This window comes from Falco peregrinus, chromosome 4, assembly GCF_023634155.1.
Source record: "Falco peregrinus isolate bFalPer1 chromosome 4, bFalPer1.pri, whole genome shotgun sequence".
NCBI classification, from domain to species: Eukaryota; Metazoa; Chordata; class Aves; order Falconiformes; family Falconidae; genus Falco; species Falco peregrinus.
Window position 1 is genome coordinate 14670431 of NC_073724.1, and position 21952 is coordinate 14692382.

Below are 21952 nucleotides of genomic sequence, written 5' to 3' on the forward strand. Positions count from 1 at the left end.
TTGGGAAATTTTAACATCTTCTGGTTTTCTCTTTATATTTTCCTTTTTCTTAGGAAGATACAGTATTGATACAGATCCCACTGAAAAATTTGATTAAGTTACCTGAAAAAAACGCTGTATATAATAGTGAAAATTAAAAGTTGAAGGGTAACCCTGAAACAACAGATGTAAAATAGAATAACGCCTAAACTACCTGTGCTGTTTTTTGTCTAGAGTGCCAGTTACACTACTGAGAAACCAAAAAGTAATGTTTCAGGAAGACTAACAGCTGCATTCTTGTTTCTTCATGCTCAAAGGGTGGTCTGTGATTAAAGACCTTAAAAGATTCTTAAAATAAGAATACAGAGGAAGGAAAAGAGTGCCTGGATTCAGTCTGTTAAATAATTTAAATACAGATAATATCTCCTTAATAATGAATGAAATAAAGGCTGAATTTCATCTGAGAAGGAAACAGAACATTCTAACTTGAAGTTTACACAAAAGTTTTGGTCGGTTGTTAAACACCTCTTGTGCTATAGCACGTTTTCTATAGAATTTGGAAGTAATAGTCTCCTATTTTAAACTTGCCAGTAATTTATATATTTCAGTTATGTCAGCACTAAAATATTGGTGTGTCCCAAGAGACAGATTTTTCTTTTTCTACACTGTTTGTGAATAGCTTTTTTTATGTGTAGACACATTCAACTTTTTCATATTCAAAATTTGCAGGAATTACTGAACAGATTTCTTAACTGGAAATACATATGGCAAATATTTTAAACAAAAAAAGGTAAAAGAAACTGTAGTAACTTAAAATGTCTGTTTTGTCTCTACTGTTTTATTAGCGATACTACATAGCGAGTTCACGACAAATTCGACGACTAGCAGGAGCATCGCATTCTCCTGTGATCTCCCACTTCAGTGAGACTCTTGCAGGCCGCTCAACAATTAGAGCGTTTGGCCACCAAGGAAGATTCATTAGAAGAAATAATGATGTCGTGTATGAGAACTTAGTGTACTTCTACAACAATGTTATCTCAAACAGGTACTTTACAGCTGATCTGCATCTGTGACTAAGACTTTCTTCTGTAGAATTCCACAACTAAGGGTTTACCTCTAGTCAGAGGAACCCACTGGGAAAAAGGAGGACAAGAGCAATTTATCCACCACTTTTTGTAATGAATGGGTAGATTATGTCTAAGCACTAGGGTTTCTTCTTTATGTACCAGAAACTAGCAGGTTTATAGAAAATATGCATAAACTGCCTGGGATGAGACTGTTACGAAAAACCAACAACAACGAACAGGAAAAAAATTTAAAAAAAAATGTTTACCAATAGGTCATGAGCATGGAGTGTACTACTTTCAGCTAACAGTTCCTCTTACAAGTTTACGAACAAATTGAATTTATATTTTGGTAGTTCACGTGAAAGTAACCTGGTGTCTGTACCTACAGGCACTGGGCGGGTCTTAGAGAGTGGAATCTTGCGTTTAAGGAAATACGTCCATTTCCTCTCCTTCCTTTGTGATTCAGTTCAGCTATGGGCAGAGATTAGCAAGGTGAAGATTTTCAGATCTGGTTTTCAGTCATACACCAGATTTTTTTCCAGATAGGAAGAGCAGGAAAGCAGTATGAAGAGTAAAGGGAGCACTAGCCAGGAGTTGAGACACCTGCATTTTGTTTTTAACAGTGCTGCCAGTTCTAGACATGTTATATTCCCTCCCCCGTCCACCTGTAAAATGGGAATAATAGTACTTATCTCTTTTGTAAAGTGAGTATATGGCTAATACAATGATCTCAAAGAGTCATTATATTAGCAATATGTTTGCTGTACTATCAAAAATTTTGTAGGTAATTCACATTTTTTCTTTGCCTTGATTTAATACAGGTGGCTGTCTGTCAGGCTTGAATTTCTGGGAAATTTAATGGTCTTCTTTGCTGCAGTGTTTGTAGTACTGGCTGGAAATACAGTGAGTTCTTCTACAGTGGGTTTATCGATATCCTATGCTCTAAATGTAAGTAATGTTTTTCTTTTTTTGCTGCTACCACATTGCATATGAAAAAAGAAGGATACATACAATGTGGCTGAGTAGGTGAATATGCACAGTAGCATCAGCAACACTAAACCCCATGGGCAGAACAGAGTTTTCCTTTGCATTCCATTAATTCTGAGAAGCTTCACATCAATTATTATCCACTTTTGAATTTAGATGAAACAATAACTATTAAAACATACTCAGTTAACTTGATTTTTAAGTATGACTTGGTTTTAAGTTTTCTGATAAACCAAATAAGAAGCCTAGTCATGCACAGCCATACTTCATATTTGATTTCTTGTTCTTGTTCACTTACTAAATGTTATGTAGGAATGCTTACTAATAAAATCATTTACTTGGGTGTTGTCCTTGTAAAAGTAATAAATGAGAGCCACATTTGAAATGTGTCTCGAGGTAAGGTAAACTGTACTGGTAAGTTGCTAGTTAAAGTAAATCCTAAGCATTATGTATACAGAAGCTAAGCATCCAAGTTTTATGTTCTTGTGATACTCAGGAGTCTAGTGGTGTTCAGATTCTCACTGTGGTGAGTGCTTCAGAAACGCAGCTGAGAGATACTGATGAATAGAAATACAAAAAAATATATAGACCTGTCGTGGCATAACCACATCACCCCCAAATCACAAAAGTTCCATTTTCTATTATCCAGAGATAGAAAAATCTCCTTTATATCATCTTAATCTTGGTGATGACAATCACAGGTACTGCACAATTTTTCAGCTTCATCTGATGTCAAATTGGCGCCATTCTTTATTTAGTTACATACAGCATCTCAAAATGGTTGACTCCAAGAATTCTTTGGCTCACTTTTTTCCTACAGAAGTGGGAATATTTAACCACAGAATTGGTGCCACGGGAGTGGTACCTATTCTCTGTGCGTAAGCATTCCCAGTGCTTGAAGATGACAAATTTGGTAGACATGGTAGACAAATATCTTCATTAAAAATTCTTTGTTAAGTACTGCTGGTTTACTTTACATGGGAGTCGTGCAATAATGTACATACAATATGAGCCATATAAGTTTTTCCTTTCAACGTATCATACAATTACCTTGCACTTTCTGTTGATCTTGAAGTAGTTTCAGATTTCTGGAGCTGTTATGTTAGTGAAAATTACAGTAGCCATTGGGCAGTCTGAAAGCAGACAAGAACTGCTCAGAGGAATGCTCAGATCAGTGATTTTCTAAGAGATAGTTCATTTGGTGTACCATCATTTTCTGTACACTTTTTTGCTTCTGTGATTAAGCATCCAGCTTATGAGGTAATTAAAGTCTGGGTAAGTTTTGAAATCAGTATGCTTTATTTTAGTAGAGTAAAATTTTTATGTTCTTTGACGGAACTATTTCCCCAGATAATTCAGAGTCTAAATTTCTGGGTGCGTAAAGCGTGTGAAATCGAGACCAATGCAGTTTCAATTGAAAGAATCTGTGAATTTGCAAAAATGGATAAAGAGGTGAGCATTTTTCTTGAAATGGTGAGCATTCTTCTTGAACATAATTTCTATACACATAATTTATATGTATAGAAAATTACTGACTTTAATATTGATGAGTGGTAATAGCAGGTTATAATTTGTTATTAAATACTTTCTGATTTTTTTTATGTTGAGAGTAATATGTAGCTTCTTCATTACATATATAGTCATACCAATTTTATTCCTATTTTGAGTAGTAAATTTCTTGGCATCCTTCTTAGCAATGGATTTTGTAGTAAGACTAATGCAGCTACAGCTCAGGTGAATTCTCTATGCTACGTGCCACCAAGAGAAACATTTTAAGAGGGGAAGAGAGGAAGATAAGCCTTGCAGACCCCTAAATGTTACTCACCTCATGTGTGGAGAGATATTTGTTTCAAACCAATTTGCCTTGGTTATTATGCTTTTCTGAAAGCAGTTCCCATGTCAGGGAGGCATGAGAGCCTTGGTCTGTCTTGGAAACAAGATGCTTTTCTACTTTGTCATTCTCTTTTACCCTCCTGCCATGTTTATGTTTCTTAACCTTTGTCCACATCTTCCTGTTCTCTCCTACTCTACTTCTTAAAACAAAATGTTTCTCAAAACCCATGCATTTTAAATATCTGGGAGATTGGGCATCAGATTAAACTCAGTTCCTGTCCATTGATGGAACAAATACCATACTATTAGCAACTACCCAGTTACACAGAGTTTACTTTTTTAAATGTGTATAAGGTGTTAAAAAAAGACACAACCCCAAACCAAAAACCCAGTCAGGGTGCTTCTGCCAAGTTGTGTTTATGAAAGTAGGTTCTCCTTCCATTACGTGGCATTGGAATTATCCTAAACCTGCTGGGATTTTTAAAGAAATATGTAATCTTCCTAATGTTTTTATTAATTTGTAACATTTTTACTGCCATATGCTGAAATACCAATGATTTTAATTCCAGAAACCATGGATAATGTCAAAAAGGCCACCAGAAGGGTGGCCGGATAGAGGGATAATAGAGTTTGTTAACTACAAGGCTCAGTACAGGAAGGATCTTGGTTTAGCACTGGATGATGTTTCTTTTCAGACACGGAGTAAAGAGAAGGTACTGTATATAATAAGAGATAAATCTGGGTATAAAATTCTGTTTTCCAACTTTTTACTTCAAAAAGATTTCATATGAGGAAACTCCAATACTAGATATGGCAAGATGATGTTGAACAGGGAAGATGTTAAGTGGGTAAGACATTAAAGAAAAGACAAATGAGAAAAGGAAAAGTATTTTCCTCTACTATGTAGACATTTTTATCCCTGTAAGAAACTGAGATAATGTTTTATGAATTTGGTAGTTTTAGGGAAAGTCCAAATTTGAAATTAAACCTCTTGTCCACTGTGATGAATATTTATGTAGAGAAATACGCTGCCAGATTAGTGCTAATCAATTTTGGGTTTGGGATCAAGGAACACCAAGCAAGACCTAGTTTAGAGTCCTTGGATGGAGCTGAGGAGTGCTAGACAAAAGGGAGGAGAAACAGAAAGGGTTCCCAGGGAACCAGGTGTAGGCTTCCACAGCTTCTGAGGGAGAGCTGATTGTCAGTCACGTGTTCCGAAAGTGGGTTTCCACCTATAGGGTTGTATGTTGATCAAAGAAATTGATGTTTGGAACTGGAAGTTGAAACTGAATTCACTAATAATTTTTCATGTAGAATATGTACATTGGAATGTTAAAGGCTTCATCAGAATACTTTGTTTCAGGTTGGAATTGTTGGAAGAACGGGAGCTGGTAAATCAACACTCACAAATTGCTTGTTTAGAGTTCTAGAGGGATCTCAAGGCAAAATAATTATTGATGGAATCGATATATCAACTATTGGACTCCATGACCTACGTGGAAATCTTAACATTATTCCACAGGTAAGATGTGTTTTAGCGATAACTTTTTTTTTTTTTTTTCCCTGTACTAACACAAGACACTTGTTTGGTTTTTTTTGAGAAATTATAACCCTGAAGTCCACAGGCTACCAAGAGACAGAGGCATAAAACGCCAATAGAACTTTACTGATCTTTGAAAATAGGTCTGTTATGGTCTATCAGGTTTTAGAATTGAACTTTCGAGAATCTTAGCTATTTGATTAGACATTAATCTTCAGTACTTTTGGCATAATGCTTTCCTGAAAAATGTTCACATATCATTAGGATTGTGTTCATGCTGGTACACTGATTTACATTCAAATGCTCTAGCGTAAAGTAAAACCTAGAAAACAAATTTAATGGTCACCTGAAGACTTTTTGCCAGTTCCCTGAGTGCCATTCATAAAACCGTTTTTGTGCATGGGTGATGTGAACATAATTTTTAATAAATTTATCTGATATTTTCCAAAGGAAGGTTTGTTTTTTGTTTTGTGGGGGTTTTTTTTGCTTGCTTTTCTGGAGCTTTAATCCTGGTAATATTTCCTATGTGTCTCTGCCATAGACTGAGCATGGAGACAAGGCTAATATTTAAAACCGAATAGGCTGGGTCTTTCTAAGAATGGGCTGAATAGAAAAAAATGCGTATATATTCCTTCAAATCCTTTGCTGCTTTCCCTTTGAGAAATATATTTGCTCAGGGGAATGATAAATTTACAGGTTTTGATACAACTTTTGGTTCAGAAATGAGAATACTGAACCAAATGAGATTATGCTGCAGGACTTCAAAACACAACAATTCACACATGCTTGGCTGTTACCTTTTTCTTGTTTTAAGCAGCTGATACCCTACACATCTGGATGACATCTGACATTTGTAAATTGCACAGTATTTTTCTCAACTGCAGTTGCAGGTCTGGTTTACTGTGGACGGAGTATGTCGGATCCACATTAATGCAACTAAGTTGAGAGAGGTACAGGAAAGTTCAGTGGACTAGCAAGCTGGGACCAGAGAAGGAAACTAGAACTGGAAGGGTGGAAAAATGGAGACTGGAGCTTGAAGAGAATAGGTGGTGTGTGGAGGGTTGAACTGCCTAGGTCAGTAGAATGGAGCTGTACAAAGATAAAAGTCTGGGACAGAAAAAAGGGCATGGCAAGATACCAGAGCTTTCAGTGTGCACATTCACTTGACTGATCTGAAAAAGTATCTCATACAAACGATTTTTAACAATTATATTGAAAGGTACAGATTTGCAAATTACTTTGATGCTGTTCTAAATGCAAGTAACATGCAGTTTAAATGAGGAATATGCACAAGATCTCATACAGTCCTTTTTGTTTGCTTAGCTCCCTCAAAATTACCGCTGTTCTGTTTGCACGGAACTTGCTAGTGAATGGTGTTGGCCTTTCACAGTCTAACTATTGGGTCACAGTGACTGTGACTGCACTTAGTCAAGGTGTCTGTTCACTGCCTCTAGAAACATTGGTTCTATTTATAAATCTGTGCAGGTATTCGTACGTTGTCAAGTACTGTTTTCTTAAATTCGCCTTTTTAAGAAAAAAAAATTCGTGTGCATCCAAAAAAGGTGTTTAGACTTAACTTGTTTCTACGAGTTGTTTTAGACTTAATTTGTTTCTAGAGTACTTGTTTCTACGGTTGTAAGCACTAGATGTGATCCATATGCATCCTGGCATTTACTAGTCTACGTCTAGCGTTCCAGACATTCTCTGCTGTATCCAGTGCACAAAAGCTAGTGATGCTTATTTATGCAATAATTGCTTTTGTTCTTATTGCTGAATGTCACCTTTCCTGGACAAAATAAAGAATATTTGACTTACAATCATAGCCTGCTAGTTTTTCTTAAAAGTGCTTATGAATGTAGCATCCAGTGCTTGGCAAAGCTGACAACAGTAATAATTCATGTGGTTTTGCAGTTGCCAGGTGCCAGGCAGGTCTTTAAGTCAGCCATAGACCCGGCAGCACAGAGAATGCCTAAGAAATCTGTTGCTCTTCATATTTCACCTTTATGGAAGAGCTGAGCACACAAAGACTCCACAAGATATTTTTTTTTTTCATCCACCAGCTTCAAAACGTTACAATTTACCTCGCAAAGCTTCATTTCCAAAATTATTTGTCCCAGTTCCCTATGTTAATAACATAAGGATTTATGGCTGATTGTGTTTTAGGTTTGTGTTGGCATTGTGCACTCATGTTCTGCTGTTATTTAGGACCCCATCTTGTTTTCTGGGACAGTGCAGTCAAATTTGGATCCACTTGGAAAACACTCAGATCTTGAACTGTGGGAGGTACTGGAACTGTGTGACTTAAAGGTTTTTGTCCAGTCACTCCCAAAGAAGCTTCTTCATGAGATTTCAGAAGGCGGTGAAAATCTCAGGTACGTAAACAAGATAGTGCTATTGCAGTTATTTTCTGTACTGTAAAACTGTGTGTTCCTTCAGAGAATTTACTTCAGAAAGTATCAGTGTAAAAATGACACTTCTCCCATCATTCTAAATAGAATTATTCTGGTAGTAGGAGTTTCTTTGAGGTGGCTTAACTTGTCACATCTCTGTAAAGTCTATGGCTGGTGCTGCATGGGAAGCCAAGAAGCAGACTATTTGCAGCCCAAGTATATAAGTAGGTGTAAATCAAGGAGCAGGGAGGGGAGCGATTTGTGCACCACCTAATTAGATTTAGATAGAAAAGTGCTCGTTTATTTAAATTAAAAAAAAAAACCAACAACAAAACAAACCTCCAAAAATGCCAAACCTGGAAAGAAGGCAAAACTGGAGAAAGCTCATTCCTTTGCTTTATTTGCTTAAGCAAAGCAACCGATTATTTCCTTGTAAAACATTAACCCATAGTTATGTAAGGAAGGTTACATTTGGAATAAAAGGACTCTTAAGCTCAAGAAGGCAAATACTGAAGTTTTTGGCAGCAAAGGGGCGGGTCTTAAATGGAGTGTACTGAATATCAACTTTTAATTTTTTTGACAGATCATTTTCAGGAGGAAGTTTCTAGAAGGCATGCACCACAGCTAACATATAGGTGTATCCAAACTTTTACAGTGAACAGTATTAAAAAGTGTTTTAGCATTCAATCTGGCTTACAGAAATCGAAGGCAAGACTGCATTTATGCTACAGAGCTCAGCCACAGGTGTTTAAGAGTCACACCTTAACTGTTACTGGTATGCTGAGCAATAAGAAATAAAAACTTTAAAACGAGCTGATTATATTTCACTAGTCTTTCCAGAAGTCTAAAGTGTTGTTAGGAAATACAGAACAGGTAGGCTCTACAGTAATCTCTACTTTATATTATTCTCCCCTTCCTCAGTGTGCCTGACCTGACCTCAAAATTTTTTTAACAGTGTTGGGCAGAGACAGTTGGTCTGTCTGGCTCGTGCTTTGCTTCGAAAGACAAAAATCTTGGTCCTAGATGAGGCAACAGCTTCTGTTGACATGGAAACAGATAATTTGGTGCAGTCCACCATCAAAAGAGAGTTTTACAACTGCACAGTATTAACTGTAGCCCACAGATTACATACAGTCATGGATTCAGAGAGGTAAGTTTTGCTAAGCCATTTTTAAAATAAAGGGCTTCCTTTAAAGACATCAGTTTTCAGAAATTAAATTTTACACTTTTTATCCTTAGTATCTTTGTATCTGTACAATCCAAGGTATCACAAAAGACTTGAGCAGCAATATTAATTATTGATAAACTGTGTTCTGTTTTCCCCTTCCAATTATAGAATTAATTTAATATTTTTCCTGCTAAGGTAGAGGTATAAGCTGCTATTAAGACCACTTAATTCTCAGAGTAAATGGACAACACTGTAGCATTTTTACCAATTAAGCGTAAATGCCAGTTTCAAAAGGCTTTTTTTTTAATATAGGAGTTCCTAGCTTTAGAAACCAACGAATTACCTAGTACAATGATATTTCTTGTAAATAAGAGTTCCCAGTATCCACAAACATCTGTATAAGGACTGGAAAATAATGGGTGAAGGGCTGGTTTTTCTTTTCCTGTAATCTGTGCTTTTGCATTGTAGAGTGCTCGTTCTGGATGCAGGAAGGATTCTCGAATATGATACACCACATAATTTGTTACAACGAAAAGGTGCCTTTTCTGAAATGGTTGCAGAGGCTGGCATAAGAACATAAAGACAACTAATGACTGATTTATTAATGAAGATGAGAATTCCTTACTCCAGTAAACACTCGAGGAATATCTGGCAGTCCACATATTTTATATGGAATATATGATATTCCATATAAAATAACTAGCTTACTCAAAAGCTCCTCACAGCATTGCTATTTACTACAACTACTATCTGTGTATATTGATCAAGTTTCTTAAAATGTCTTTCTGATTTTATACAAATCACATATTTTGATCATATTGGCACTGGAAAACATAATGAAGCAGTGATTTTCATGGCATATTTTAAGTGTTGCACTAGTAAAGACTGAAAAATAAATCTTGCTGTTCACACACTGGTTTTAATTAAAAAATAGTACTTAGGTTGCTCTGACATTATGCCTATTTAGTTAACACATTCTTAATATAATTGCAAATTCATAAAAAAAACAGAACTGCTTGTTGTATGGACATACAGGCAGAGGTCATTTGGTGCTGGTTTTTAGGACACGCATATTTGCCTGTACGCTTAGGTAATTCTTGAGGCAATAAATTTGCCACATTAAGTTAATTTTCCTTTCACCCTTGTGATTTCTGAATAACTAAAAAATTATTTCAAGTAACTGAAACCCACATCTTATGTATCTAACTGAGCATTACAAAATCACATGGTAAATGAATCCCAGAAAAACGGAGTTAGGTGCGGCTATCTCTTTGCTTGTAGATTCTTATGCAAACCTCAATGCTAATTACAGCAGCAGGACAGGTTGTGTAAATTTGCTGAAAGTGCGAGTTAAACATACCTAAACCCGTATAGGCCACAAACATTAATTTTAATTTTTATTATAGTCCCTGAAACCCTTTAAATTTAATACCAAATCAATCAATGCAATCTTCTCTTCAAAATCTGAGAGAAGATCCCCATCAACTGCTTTAAAAAAAAAACAAAATAAAACCCAAGTCTGGAAGAGACTGGTATGACAACATTTCTCAGGAGAGAGAACAGCTTTTTGCTTTTCATCTCATTTTCCTCTTCCCCCATGCCCTCAAGTGAGGCCAACAGTATCTTCCCAACAGAGCAGACCCTTTCCATACCAACATTTAACTTCCCTGTGACATTCAAAGTGCCACCGGCAGGCTCTCCTGGGGCTCTGCTTCCCCCAACCTTGTCCCCATCCCTCACCCACCTTCGTGCTCCCCTCCAAACCCACCCTTACCTGGAAGTATCACAAGAGGAACGGGGAAGGACCGAAATGAGTCCTATTCCTAAACTGCTTAGTAAGTTTTAGGCATAAGGCCCAGGGAGGGAGACTCCAGTACCTCAAAACCCAATCCCTTTTACAAAGTTCACAGAAAATAATCTGAGGACTGGCATTAGTGCACGGTAAGTTTTACTTTAATTATTATTATTATTTGTGGGGAGGAGGGGTTTTTGTGCTTACTGGTGGGCTGACATAGCCGTACAGCTTTGTCCTACCTTCAGACCACAGTTGGAGAAAGCTGCTGACAGTAATTGCAAAGTCTTAGAAAAAATAGAATGGTGGACTAGCGTCAGCAAAACCCAAATAGCCATTCCTGGTCGTTCTGCAAGCTGTAGTCCTCCCATATAGCAGTACTTTGGAAAAGGAGGCGCAGTAGAGACAGAGGCAGCATAATGTGCTCCCGATACGTTTTCATGCAGCAACAGCTGACCAAAGTGAATGACCTAACAGGCTTAGGGTAGGCAGGGAGAGGCAATTTTGCAGTAACCCCTGGGGTCAGGTCCCAGCCTTGTCCCATTGGGGCTACTCATAGGCACCCACCCCCTGGGAAAGACTATGCCCCCCAGGGGCCGCTGACTGCTGAGGCTGCTGAGAAAGTGCTCGGGGCTGTTCTCAGAGAGCCCTCTGCCTGGGCAGGTGGGCTCCGCTTGGTTGGAGATGGCGTGAGGGACCCAACTGTCCATCCCTTTGAGGAGCTGCTGCTTCCCTTCCTTTTCCAGCTAGGCTGCTGGGGTTAAGGAAGGGAAGGGTGGGACAGCCAGGGTGTTGGGGCAAAGTCTAAAGGGAGAACAAGGTGCAGAAGGGCACGATGACTGTTTTTCCTTTTCACAGAGAAGCGTGGAGCAGAACCTGCTCATGCTTTGCTTCAACTTCCCTGCAACATTCGAAAATCCCACAGGCAGCACCTGCTCAGGCACCACTTCCCCCAGTCCTGCTTCTAGCCCTTGCTTGACACTTCCCTGGCAGCAACACAGGAGAAACTGGGAAGACGTTTGAGGGAAATGCCGCCTTTCTCCCACAGGACCATCCCCATTTCTGCCCCTGGCTGCCTTTTGGGGGAAGGCTGGACTAGGCTTCGAGATCATCATCATGGCTTTTGCCCTGGGGAAGCAAGAGGCTCACAAATGCGCTGTAGCATTTTCTCTGGCTCTGTTTCTGGGCAGCAGTAGTCCATGAACATGCATAGTGCAGGCTAAAAGATTAATTTATGAAACTGCACCATCATCCAGGCTGTCTAGACCTGACATTTCCCAGCCTGAATGCCAGGATGACATACATGCAGAAAGCCTCTCACAGCTGGAAATACCAAAGAACAATTTGGCACCTACCTGGGACAAGCTTCCCAACCTGCAACTTGTCAGACATCACATTTACTCATATTCTGCGTGAACCTGTCTGCATCCTCCACACTGCACCTGCAGGGAGCCATTCCCCACATCCATCCTGCAGGTGCTGACAACAGGAGGAAGGCAGGCTCTGTTCCTGCCCCACATCCTGTCATCCAGCAGGCAGGGCACAAGGACAGGAAGGACAGGAGGGGTGGGAACTTGCACCAACCCGCGTTTTTCTTCACAGTTCTGTTCTTCCACCCCAAACTGCAGCTTGAAGAGGTTTTTTTTCTGTTCTTCCACCCCACTTCCTAGCACTTCTGCGTCAATTCCCAGAGAAGCACTGTTATTTCAGGGTACAGCAACCCCCTGACCAGTTAAAGGATTACAACCTCATCCTCTAACCTCCAAAGGCATCTCAGGAAGACAGGGAAATAGTGCCGTTACAGTATTTCCCTGCAAAACTGAAACAAATGTCCAAGGGACAGAAATTGCTTTTATTAAAAATATTCTAAAATGTTATTTATAAAATGCATTTCAACATCTGCACTTGGAAACAATTCAGGAACATACAACTGGTGAGACATTTATACTTTCAGAATTTTAACTCGTGAAACAAGCTTTAGCTAAATAAATTTGTTACACACCCACCACCACAGGCAACCACACTCAGATTTCAAGGACTGCAGGAAGATTTCAGCCTTCAAATATCAATTTAAAGAGAGACTTCTGGTAAGCAGTACATGTGCACAGCAGGAATACCCACTTAGTACAGTGGACTCATCTTAAAATCCAACAGTTTGTGCCAAAATACAGTATTAAAATTAAAAGATACAAAATAAATAACTTTATGGCAGAATTCAGAAAAGTTACTTAATAAATACAGATGCATTGTGAAATACCCAATGTGCAGCCATTTTTCTACTAAAAAAATAATCTGCATAGAAATCTGAATAAATAACCTTTTCGCGAAATATTTAAGATAAACAACTCGCCCTTCCCTTACAATTGACAGATTAACACTGAAGGAGATTTAACTCCTCCAAGTGAAGGAGTATATGAAAGAAAAAAAGTACTTCATTTATTTGCACTGAGAGTTTTAAGTTTCAAGTTACTCCCCACACTCCTACCCGCAGTCCCAAAACTGCAAAAAGCCTCCAGTAGTTTAAACTTCACTGTGATATGGTTCTGTTTTTATACAGGTCTTCTCATTTTACACAGTGCATTAAAAAAATGAAGACTAAAGATCTACTGTAACTCCAGTAGACTTTGAGATGAAATTTACAGCAGGGCAGAAGGAAAGGCCACAATGACTCCAAAGACACTGGAATATACGTTGAATACATGTTTACATCTGCCCCAAACAGCAACTGCGTACGAGAACCGTACCATATCTTGGCATATTAAGCCATGATTTCACTGAAGAGGCACTTGTTTCAATGCAGATGTAGTTCCTGGAGTTCCACACAGACTTAGACAGGGTCACTTTCAAAGAGGTTACAAAGAGAAAAAAAAAAAAATCCTCAAAAAAAAAAGTCCCTTTGGTTTAATAGAGGAAATTAGTTGGTAGTATTTTGGGAATCGAAGTTAAACGATGCTGACAGAATGGTTGTATGGAACTATGATCCAATTCAAGATGTTTATAATTGGATTACTTCAAAGATACCTTTAGACAATAGCTATACAAACAGCTGAATCAGCACAATTGATCTTTGGCAGTACCGTAAGTCAGGCCTACCGCCAGGAGAATAATAAGCCTACTTTAATAGAGTCATAGATTAAGTAATAAATTTAAGCCCCATGCTTTATCATGGCAAGCTTAATGCAAACAAAATTATTCCGGAGAATACAAGAAAATGCATAGAACCACCTGTCACTAGAGCTTACCCGACTAAGACTGGGTTGATAGATGATGAAGCCAGTCTTAGCTGAATAAAGTGTTTTATCTGTGTAGAAGTTTCTCCAATGAAAAGAATTCAACCCACCTTTAGATACTGATTTCACATTCCAAAGAGAGCAGAACGTCACCAGTATTTTTTTTTTCCTTCAGGTCATTAATTTTTGCCTCCTCATGCATTTGCCAGATAGCTGTGTAGCAAACTATTTGCCTAAAATGAAGTCCTAAGAAGTTCCACCTCAAATCCCGAGTTACACACGCTGCTGCCTGCCCAAAAGAACAGCTACAGTCTCTGATCCACATTCAGTTTAGAGTGAGGGTATGACAAAACTTAAACCAGAGACACAAGCTAAGAAGTACGAAGTAGTTGGGTGAATTTTCATGTACTAGGACTACAGGAACTAGACTTCATCCAGGTGGTCCCTTCTGTCCCACACTTCCTCCCTGAGAACAGCATGGTTTTGGGTACTCCAGGGGTAAGACATCACATGCTTGCAGATACAGAATGAAATTCATGTTGGTCAAATTCAAGGAAAGATATACAGGTGTGGCTTTAAGACACGTAAAATTACTGCAGTTTTCAAATAAGGCAGGGGAGGTATAAATAACTGGCAATATGCCCTTGTTCTCTGTGGAGAACATCAGTGGTATGACAGCAACACCTTATGTTAACCATCAAAACCAGATCAGGAAGTAATAAGCCCTTGGAGACACACTGAGTAACTCTACATTAGCAAGGGACAAGTTTTAATATAGTTCGGCTGAAACATGAGACAATTTGCCATATAGCCTCAGTAATACCATTATGCTGTTATGAACAGCAGAAGAATCAAGTGAATGTGTTAAATCTCATTCAAGCTGCATCATGCCTTTTAGAAAGGTGTTTAAATGCTCAAATGACTCAACGTAATAAATACATTTAAACTGAACACTGCTAGTGCTATGTGCGTTAACACTGTTTCACATTCTTTCCAAGTAAACACATTGGACCTGGCAACATCTACAGTACCACACCACATTATCCCTAACCTTTGGTGACATGCCCTTTGTATTTTAAACATACACCTCTTCAGGATTTGCTAACAAAATTTAGCAAGAAAACATGGGTGCGTCATCACTAGCATTTTCATCCACAGTCCAATCTACAAGCAAATACAGGACACTTCAGAACTTCAAAAATTACTTGTACCTTTAAAATAACATCTAACTTTAACAGTTATGCATACAGCGACACCAAACTGGAATAGATTTAAAGAGAAGTATAATACAGCTATAATTAGGCTCCACTGCCAGTCAGACAGGTATACACCATCAGAGTACACGTGTGGAGAGATGGAATGCATTGGGGAAGAGTTTCTTTTCAGTTAAAATTAGTCTTCCGTAAATGCTTATTAGGAATTTCTATAGCACTGACTTGAAGAGGCCAGGACCCACCGACAATTCCTGCTTGGATGGCCACGCCCGTTACAACTGCTAGATCAGGATCTACAGAGGTGTTAGGTTCCTTTCCAAAGAAATCCTGAATAACTTTGCGTATTTGAGGAATCCGGGTAGAACCTCCAACTAACACGATTTCATCCACTTCTGCTTTGTGCAGGTGGCCTTCCTTCAAAACTTGTTCAATGGGCACAAGAATCTTCTGAAAAAGATCCTCATTTAACATCTCAAATAGCTTCCTAGAGATTTCCATTTCAAACACAACTTTGACAAAGTTGTTCTCTACTTTTGAAGTGTCTCCAAAGTTTTTCAGATCTTGTGTTTTTTGTGAAGGCTTGCCTTTTAGCATAGTGTCTGGTTTTACCTCACTTTCTGGAAGTTCTTTGGTAAGTTTCCTTTCTGGCATAGTCAACAACAACCTTAGTGTAGCTGCCTCATAAACAGTCAGATTTAATTTAACTGCTTCCACAGCCTGTCTGAGGCGATGTATTTCTTCTTTTCTTGTTGGCAGAGAACCGTATGTTTGACGGAGCTGATCATACAAATACAGCATCAACCTCTGATTAAAATCCTGTCCTCCAAGTTTGTTGTTACCTGAAAGATCAGAATAGAAGACATCACACACATCACCTTCAAAGCTTCAGAAAGCAGCACACACTGTCTTTTTTACTGGGAGACTGTGTTCAAGGGGCCAGAGCAGTGATAATAGGACCATAAGCACAGCCAAGAGCTCACAGCACTGCAAGAGCAGAGGTAACTTGTCCGCTGGAAAACACATGATGGATAGTAATTTCCAGGTTTTTATTTACAACTATTTCAGAATCCACCTTCCTTAACATTTTCTCCCTGGAACTAAAAAAAAGCAGCGGTTGTTAACTCAGAGGTACTCTCTATAGAAGAAAACACCGATACATTTCTAGCTGGAACCCTGTAACTGAAGTGCAATGTCTCACAGCAAATTGTTTTTCCAATTAAAATTCCCAGTTTCAAATTTCTCTCTCTGCCTGCAGTACAGCTTTATTTGGATTATTGTTCTAACAGTTTCAAGTTATTCAACATCTTCATGCACCCACACAAAAAGCTACACGCTACTGAAGTATATATATAAACCCTGCTGAAAGCAGAAGGAAATGATAAAATGCAAGCAGTGAACGTCAAGCTCTGTTAACAGGTGTATCTTGTATTAGCCTTCAGAAAGAAAGGGGAAAAAAGTATAATATATAACCAACCTCAACTGAAAGATTATTTTTGCACCATGTTTTCAAAACCTTTCCAACAATTGTTCATGCTTTCCATTCAATAGTGAAAAACACGCCCTGCAGATTTTCACCTGTGTTGAACAATACTCTCAAGAGTTTCCACCATTTTGTTTTGACTGAAAACAGGAATTCACCTAGTGAACCTCTGTCAAGATAAATCAGAATGAAGCTGCTGGAGTATTTTTTGCTGTTCTGCCCTTACTGGACTGCACAGCAGCTCACATCCAGAACTGCTGACTGAAGGCAACGCAGACAGCACTGCACCTCAGACCTGTCTGAATCCAGGTCATCTGAAAAGCAGTTGCATATTCACTACAGTTTTACCAAACATTGCTGCCAGAACTCTTTGTCAGGTGATTAAACACTCTGGCACATACATATCACAACACTTACCTCTGGGTTAACAGTTCCCAAGCCCTGCCCAACTGAGGTGGAGCCAAACACAAGGCGAGGATGTTCTAAGGCACATGTCAATGATTTGGCAAGTATTTCCAGCTTGGACAATGGCAATAGAAAGATTTGTAACACTCCCAGACTCCAAAAGTCCAGTCAAAGTAATTCTAATACTCACCAGCACTTTACTAGTGGGCACAAAAGTTAACAGTCGCAGATAAAAGGAAGCCACAACTTACTCCTTTCAGTCAACCAAAACCTGTAAGCTTATCTGTCCTGGTTTCAGCTGGGATGGAATTAACTTTCCTCTTAGTAGCTGGTACAGTGCTGTGCTTTGGCTCTGATGTGAGAACAATGCTGATCACGCATTGATGGTTTTAGTTGTTGCTGGGTAATGTTTACACTAAGTCAAGGACTTTTTGGTTTCTCAGGCCCTGCCAGCAAAAGGGCTGAAGGGGCACGGGAAACTGGGAAGGGACACAGCCAGGACAGGTGACACAAACCAGCCAAAGAGGTATGCCATACCACGGGACATCATGCTTGGTATTATATAAACTTGGGGGGTTAGCTGGGGCTGGGGGATCATTGCTTGGGGGCTGGCTGGGCATTGGCGAGTAGTTATACTATGCATCACTTGTTTTCCTTTCTCCCTTTTCCTTTGGATTTTATCCTTCTCCCCACCTTTCCATTGTAACTGTTATTATTATTGTTAGTGTTGTTCTTTCCTTTTTATTCTGTTTAAATTATTAAATTGTTCTTATCTCAACCCTTGAGTTTCACATTCCTTTCCAATTCTCCTCCCCATCCCTCCAGGTTGGGAGGGGGGAGGGAGCAAGCAGCTGCATGGTGCTCGATTGCCAGCTGGAGTTAAACCACAACATTATCTTAATCTCTGACACCAGTCACAAACCTAATTTTGCATGAAAGGCAGCTGGGAACACATTCTGTTTTAAAAAAAGCCCCTCTAACAGTGACTTTAGGTGTACCTTTCCTTTCCCCCCTCCTCCTTGAGGAAAGAAAGCATTTTTCTCACCTGCCATAGCTCGTGTGAGGAACATCCCTCCCTGCTTGTTCAACAGAGACACATCCAAAGTTCCTCCACCCAAATCCACCACCAGCACATTAAACACATCAGCTTTGTGGAGCCCATAAGCCATAGCTGCAGCTGTGGGTTCATTGATTACTCGCAAAATCTGCAGCCCTACAAAGAGCAAAGATACAAAGCAACAGTCAGTACACTTCAAGAACCTGCAGCTCTCACATCATAATGACATTTGCCATTAGCTGGGTGGTTTTGGTTTGTGGGTTGTTTCCCCCCCCCCCCCATCAAATTTACCCAAAGTAAAACATGAGATCTAAAGAAAACAGTCTTCTAAGCCGTAATACTCAATGAACTCTTTTCCTTATTTAAGGTAAGTACTACTAAAGTAGCACTGCTTCAGCATCAGGGCAAAGTAATGTATGATGATTTGCTCAAACACATTTCTTCCAGGAAAACCTTGCTAAGGAGACTTATTTCACATGTTCTGTTTCTCCTTAAATTACTGTCCAAAGGTACTCTGTAAAAACTCTCTATTTAAAGAATACTGAAACCATTGTTGTGCCTGAAGTAAAACTTAGTTGTTCTAGCAATCTGTGCATTAGTAGCTGCACCTGTCATTACCCAAGAGGTCTCTGCTGCTCCTCACAATTGTCAATGGTCTGTAAAAAAACTAAGTAATATCCATTCTAAGGTTTTCTATCACGTCCCCAAAGACTTTGCTGTGAGTGAAATAGACCTAAAAGTTTCCCACAAAAACACTGGAATAAAAAGACATCACCTGCGAGGTTAGCTGCCTTAATGGTAGATTCCCGTTGCCTTTCATCAAACTCTGCTGGCACAGAGATGACCGCCTTTGAAACGGGGATGCCAAGAGAGTCTTCTGCCATTCCTTTCAATTTCAGTAGCAGCTGAGAGCCAATGTGCTCTGGAGTGATACGAAATGTTTTATTAGTCATCACAGAAAATTCAGCTGATCCATTGTTGTTGAAAATCTAGGAGGAAAAAGCAACACAACCCAGAGGTAAGAAGTCTTTTTCTTATGCTGTCCCCCCCTGCTCCTGCTAAGTGTTTTATTTGCATACAGTCTGTTTATTCTGGAAAAACATGAATGTGCTTTTGCCACTTCCTAAATCACTTTTGTTCCTTGATCACAAGTATTATACAAAACATGCTACTTAAGAGGTGTGAGTGTACCCAAAGTAGTGACACCCACTATGCACAGGCAAGACATTAAGAAGTTAAGACCTAGCAACTGCGTAGTAATCTTCAATACCACACTCAGAGATAAAATTAATGCTTTTTAACGACTAGGTCTAGCCAGCTGATAAAGCTTCCCACATGTGGTTCTTTCTGAAAGGAAGTAAACAGGTTGGTACTGGAACAGCTTCTCTTAACAAGGAAAGAAAGCAAAGATCGAATGCAGTACCTGAGAATTTGTCTCTTTTCAGCAAATACTGCACTATGCTAAACTAACGCAATACTTTTTTTAAAAAACAGCTTTCAAGATCTGCTGCTGGTCGAGTAAGCACTAGAAAAATACTAGAGGAAAAATGCACTGGGATAGAGAAGACATGACTTTTTTTTTTAGAATATTATAAAAGAAGTCAAGTTTCAGTTGGAATTTCAAGTTGAAACTTATACTTTTATAGAAGTAGATGGAAGTTTATGCAGAAACACATTCCACAGTATAAGACAGAGTCCTCTGGAAAATTACTATCAGCTCTCACACAGAGGAACAGAACTTCTACAACCATTTCCTCCCCCCTTCTCTGGATACCTCTTACAGTTTTCAAGCATATCAGATTTAGCCAAATGACTCAACGTCTGACAAGCTGGTCACCTACTACATGTTTCAAGCATCCTATAGCTTACTGCTTGGAGAGAACTGAATAAGATGGCTACTTACCTTAAAGGGATACCTGCTACTTTCACTTTCTAGTTCTTCTGAAGTAAAGATTTTGCCAATGAATCGTTTTGCATCATATATGGTGTTCTGAGGATTTGAATCAGCCAGTTCTAGGCCATCATATCCTACATACACACCTCTGTCTGTGAATGAGACTATACTTGGTATGCTGTTGTGCCCATTTTCATCTGCAATAACCTTCACCTGCCCTGTTCCAGGAAGAAAGACACCAACAGAGCAGTAAGTTGTGCCAAGGTCAATGCCAATTACTTTTGGTGTAGGCATTGGTAAATATTGCTGTGCTAGATAGCCAGCTAACCAGAGAGCCAGAATAGCCGAACCTGAAACACAGATTTTTAAAAAGTAAGAGTTAGAATACCTACTGCTGCGAACTTCGAAATCAATGCAAATTACACAGTATTATACACTAAAGCTCATGCAGTTTTATTTCAGGGTCTAAAGCCTGTTCAGCTACTTCCTTAGTTTTCAAAATCGGGCACCTGCAAATTCAGGTCTCTTAATTCAATAAAAAGTGGTCAGAAGAGTCAAAAATCTTAGGCACAAAACACTAAACTGATTTTTAAATGCCCAAGAGGCACAGCAAAGGCAAACTATCACCACCTTGTGATTCTTTTTCTTTCTGCAAGGTCTTTCAAAAATATAGGCTAACTAGTATTTTGGGAGGAATTGCCTATGAATAACCCCTAAGGGACATCTAGTTAATGAGGCTGCACAGAATCACACTGAAATAACAGAATCCCAACTCAAACATCTCGTCCAACTTCAATGGAAGTCTAAAAATAAGGAGATGCAAGACATGCTAACTCCAATTTCAGTCACAGCCCCCAGAGAGCATCTTCCCACACCTCTCAATCTCTTCTGTGCTTTGAAACCAAGGGGTAGACTAGTTTAAGTGCAGAACAGGGTTTTTGGTTTTGTCGGGTTGTTTGTGTTTTTCTAGTTTTACATATAATCGACAAAGCAAGAAACCAAGAAGTCTACCTAAAAGCAATGCCTTGGAAGTGGAAAACCAAGCACCAACATGCAAAATCTGAGAGACATCTAAATAGGTTAAATTTCAAAGACTGGGTAAACTTTTTGCCAGCAAGGAAGGGTGGTCACAAGTACGCTTCAAACGGAATAGCGAGAAAGAGAACTTTTACTTCTGGCCGAGAATCTTCTAAGGCGTTTCTCAGCAACACGCCACCGCACGCCCCGGCTTTCCGAGCAGCGAACGCCGCCGCCGCGCCAGCCTGAAAAGCCGCCGGCAGAGACTGCGAGAGCCCCAGCGAACCCAGGCGCTGGCGGTCGGCGCCCACCGCCCCAAGAGAGGTGACAACAGGCACCCGGGCCCTGCCAGACGGGTGCCGCCACCGGCGGGGCGGCCGCTCGCCCGCGCTCTCCCGGCCCCACCGCCGCCCGCCCCCTGGTCACCACATCCCCGCAGCCGCCCAAGGGGCGGACCGGGCCCCTAGGCCACCGTCCGCGCTCACCCAGCACCGCCAACTGCCCGGCCATGGCCGCCCGCAGCAGCGCCGGCCGCCGGCTGCTAACGGCTGCTTCCGGGCCGGGCCGCCCCCTCACACGCAGCGGCGCGCCGCGGCGGCGGGAAAACCACAGCTCCCAGGGGGCGCGGGGCGCGCTGCTTCCGGCGAGCGCCAGCCAATGGGCTGAGGGAAGAGGCGGGCGGCAAGCAGGGGCGGGGCGGCGCAGGGAGGGAGGGAGGATGCGCGGCACCTCGCCAGGCGCATGCGCAACCAGCGCCGCGGTGCCTGCTGGGAGCGGTAGTTCGGCCCGGGCGGCCGCCTTCGCTGTGTGGGGCGCGCTGGGCGCCGCTGCGGCGGCCTGGGGCTGTAATGGCGCCCGGCTTCCCGCCCGCCTCCAGCCTCCTCCTGGCCTGCGGCACG

At 40.3% G+C, this 21952-nt stretch overlaps 2 protein-coding genes across 8 annotated transcripts in view; one reads left to right on the top strand and one right to left on the bottom strand.

Moving 5' to 3' along the window:
* LOC101923728 (multidrug resistance-associated protein 1) overlaps positions 1 to 9915 on the top strand; it is a 51152-nt gene extending 41237 nt beyond the window's left edge. For all 7 annotated transcript variants that reach the window (XM_055801435.1, XM_055801436.1, XM_027790379.2 and 4 more), the window contains 8 exons: positions 825 to 1024; positions 1868 to 1994; positions 3384 to 3485; positions 4436 to 4579; positions 5230 to 5388; positions 7612 to 7778; positions 8752 to 8946; positions 9433 to 9915. In XM_055801435.1, the coding sequence (XP_055657410.1) occupies positions 825 to 1024; positions 1868 to 1994; positions 3384 to 3485; positions 4436 to 4579; positions 5230 to 5388; positions 7612 to 7778; positions 8752 to 8946; positions 9433 to 9544 (1206 nt within the window). In that variant the 3' untranslated portion in view covers positions 9545 to 9915. The remainder of the gene's footprint in view (positions 1 to 824; positions 1025 to 1867; positions 1995 to 3383; positions 3486 to 4435; positions 4580 to 5229; positions 5389 to 7611; positions 7779 to 8751; positions 8947 to 9432) is intronic.
* Positions 9916 to 12589: 2674 nt separating this feature from the next.
* HSPA13 (heat shock protein family A (Hsp70) member 13) lies at positions 12590 to 21639 on the bottom strand. Its single transcript, XM_055801441.1, has 5 exons — positions 21539 to 21639; positions 20046 to 20386; positions 18918 to 19131; positions 18131 to 18298; positions 12590 to 16039 (listed from the first exon to the last, which is right to left on the bottom strand). The coding sequence occupies exons 1-5, from the start codon at positions 21561 to 21563 to the stop codon at positions 15369 to 15371; spliced, it is 1419 nt and encodes a 472-aa protein (XP_055657416.1). The 5' UTR covers positions 21564 to 21639; the 3' UTR covers positions 12590 to 15368.
* Between the last annotated feature and the right edge of the window lie 313 nt (positions 21640 to 21952).